General features: G+C 36.9%; 1 protein-coding gene across 1 annotated transcript in view; it reads left to right on the top strand.

Annotated features, from left to right (window-relative positions):
* LOC111479972 (syntaxin-132-like) overlaps nt 1-3,121 on the top strand; it is a 17,271-nt gene continuing 14,150 nt past the window's right edge. The window contains exon 1 of the mRNA XM_023124906.1: nt 1-211. Within this exon, the coding sequence (XP_022980674.1) occupies nt 194-211 (18 nt within the window). The 5' untranslated portion in view covers nt 1-193. The remainder of the gene's footprint in view (nt 212-3,121) is intronic.

Consider the following 3,121-nt stretch of genomic DNA (forward strand, 5'->3'; position numbering starts at 1 on the left):
TTCGTTTCCACTCTGTCTGTGATCTGTCGCTCTCTTTCTCTTTCTCAATCTGTTGCTGTTCTTAAATTTTGAACCTCGGACGAATTCTCTGCTTCAGGAACATTGAAAGCTCGGTTCCTTTCGCTATTTCTTTCCCTTTCGAAGATTTCGTTCTCGCACTTTTTTCTCTCTGGTTTCCGAGTTTCCTTCCATAATGAACGATCTTCTTTCGGTAAATTTTCCCTCTCTAATGTTTTCAAATTCTTTTTCTTTGCATTGTATTTTGACGTTTTGAAGATCGTTTCCGTTTTTCTTGATGATTTTGGAAGATTTGATTTGTGGGTTTCATCTTGAATTTGACCCGAGCTTTGTTTTGCTTTTCCTACTTGCTCGATCCACTTGCTGTTTTTGGCACGATTGAGGAATTAGACGCATTTTGGTTGAATTTCACTTGTGGTAGCCGAGTTAAGTTAGAGCTTGTAGGGTTTATGGGTGGATTCAATTTGTCGATTCTAGATACTAACATAATTCTATCTCTGTCTACTGACTACACTGTTATCTTCTGTTTATGGGTGGAAGAGAGACGATGGCATCGTAGCTCTTTAGTCCTCTTCTTAATCTCCAATTTCTTTGTCGCTGGAAGTGCCTTTTGACTCGTTACTATGTGTTTATAGACTCTTTACTTTCGTAAAAATATTTTCATATTGCGACATTCGACATTGATTTATTTGGATGATTCTTATATGATAAGATAAGATAGCTTGGTCATTACATATAATTGCAAGCTTTTGAACTGAACGAAAGCTTGCAGAAAATGACGTATCTTTTAGGTGTGAGATTATCCGTTATTCAGTGTGTCAAATGTTGGTGCCGTTGGTTCTACTGGATTAGCCACTCTCTGTGGTCATCAGGGTCTGTATTTTGATTCTCCAAAATTTATCAAGAAGTTTAGAATTGAGTAAAGGGAGCTATTGATTCTTCCATAAGATACCATTTGTTCAGTTAGGGGGTAAGGGCTTAGAATAGCATGGTCGCATAGGTGGATTGTATATACCTTGCATCACCATGAAAGCTTTCTATAATGAACTCGTTTGATTAATTATTACTGCATTTCCAACTCTTGATCTGTTGGTTAGCTTGTGAATAATAAGACAGTGACAGAAACACTTTATAGGGTCGATGAAGAAGATAAAACTGGAAGTCTAGAGTGCTAATACCGGCTTCTTGATTCTAATTGCCATTATCTCCGCCTTTTGTTCCCATCCAAGCAGGAGGGAAGAAACAGGTTCAGGATACATTAAACATAGCTCCTTTGAGTTGGTGTTTGAGTAGTGGTAGGTAGGTTCACTAACTTTGGTAGTCACGGAAAGCCGTTCTCATTTCAGATTATGTGAAGATTAATGGGGAGGAAATACCAGGCTTATGGAAGGCTTCCTAGGTTGTAAAATTATTATGTGGAAACATTGTTCTGCAAGGTAGTGTTGAAATGCAGCTACTTCAGTTTGAGGCCTCAATTTTTGAAAAAATCTTCACTATGATGAAATAGAGGAGCTGATGATTCTTATAACCAGATGGGAAAAATACTTGACCCTGGTAAAGGAGAACTTAGATTTAAAACATTTTGTAGTTAGTCTTGACTAGATTTTTTCTTTTTGAATAAGAATTTTTTCATTGACGAAGCGAAAGATACAAAATTGGGGGGAAGCTAAACCTCATACCAAAGAAAATTACAAAAGTTCTCCAATGGGCTATAAGAGAAGATAAGTTCTTACAATTTTTTAAAAAAAAAGACGAACAATTTACACCGAGTAAGAACCAAATAAGAAAGAGATTAAGAAAACACATCAAAACAGTGCTTTTTATCTTTGAAGGTTCTGGAGTTCCTTCCAATCCATAATGACCAAAAGAACACCCCATATAAATTGAGCCATATTGAGCCATAGGACCTTAAAAAAATGGATAGAATTCACTTCTTCCTCAAATTGGATTAATGTCGTTTTGTTCTACTAGAAATGATTACAGAATGCATAGGTGACTTGGAATGCCAATGAGCAGATAAATGGTGCATACCACCGTATTTATTTTCTCTCATTTAGCTCCTTCATGCCTACTATGGCTATGGTAAGTTATTTTAGTTTTATTTTGGTGGTTCAAACTCTTGCTTATTTTCATAGCTCCTCATTGGTCTAAGAAAAAAAACATGAATTTTGATGAACAATGAATAAAAACTCATGATTTTGTGAGATAATAGGATTCTATAGTTCCTTCCCATCTTTGTCAATGAAATTCATGGACAATTTGGATGTTTATTTATTTTTGTAGCTCTCTCCTTTTCCTTAAAAAAAATTTCAATTACTTCTAAACACAAGGGACCTGCCCAGAACATAACGTATAAAGCCCCAGTAGGAGAAGCAAAGGAGCAAGTGACAAAGATGTGTCTTTGTGCCTCTGAATCTTCTTTCCAAAAGGGATAGCAGCGGAGGGATATGTAAAAGTACAACCATGTAAATCTTCTCTTAAGGTTATCGTGATTCATGAGTGCTGATACATGTGTGACTGAGTTCCCAAATAAAATACTGACTTTTATTGGGTATTTTCCTTTTCAAATTTTGAGGTATAATAAACCTATGCTTCCATGCGAAGCGAGGTCTCTTATGAATGACTTTGTCTAAAAAGATACATCCTTTACAGATACCAAACCCAAATTTCCCCTTGAGAGAAGTGAAAGGAGGAGAGTAAATTGGAAAGGGGAGTCCATTCCTAAAGTTTCCAAACAAGGACTATTTCTCTAGATTGAGGGGTCCTAAGGAACTCTCCCTTTTGGGATAAGGGAAGAGTGGTGTGGCAGACTTGTTCTTTTGTTCTTTTGTGGGGTGTGTGACACGAGAGGAATAGTAGGACCTTTAGAGGGGTTGAAAGATCTTTGGAAGAGGTGTGGGAGATGGTGAGATTTAATTCCTCTCTTTAGGTATCCGTTTATTAGATTTTTTTTGTTATTTGGATTTATACTTTTGATTGAGAATCCTGTCTTGCAGGTGTTGGGAACTCCTTTTGCAGGTTTGCTTTTTTGTATACCCTTGTGTGTTCTTTCATTTTTCTCAATAAAAGTTTGATTTCTTAGCCCCCCCCCCCCCCCCCCCCC

The sequence above is a fragment of the Cucurbita maxima genome, unplaced genomic scaffold, assembly GCF_002738345.1.
Source record: "Cucurbita maxima cultivar Rimu unplaced genomic scaffold, Cmax_1.0 Cma_Scf00005, whole genome shotgun sequence".
NCBI lineage: Eukaryota > Viridiplantae > Streptophyta > Magnoliopsida > Cucurbitales > Cucurbitaceae > Cucurbita > Cucurbita maxima.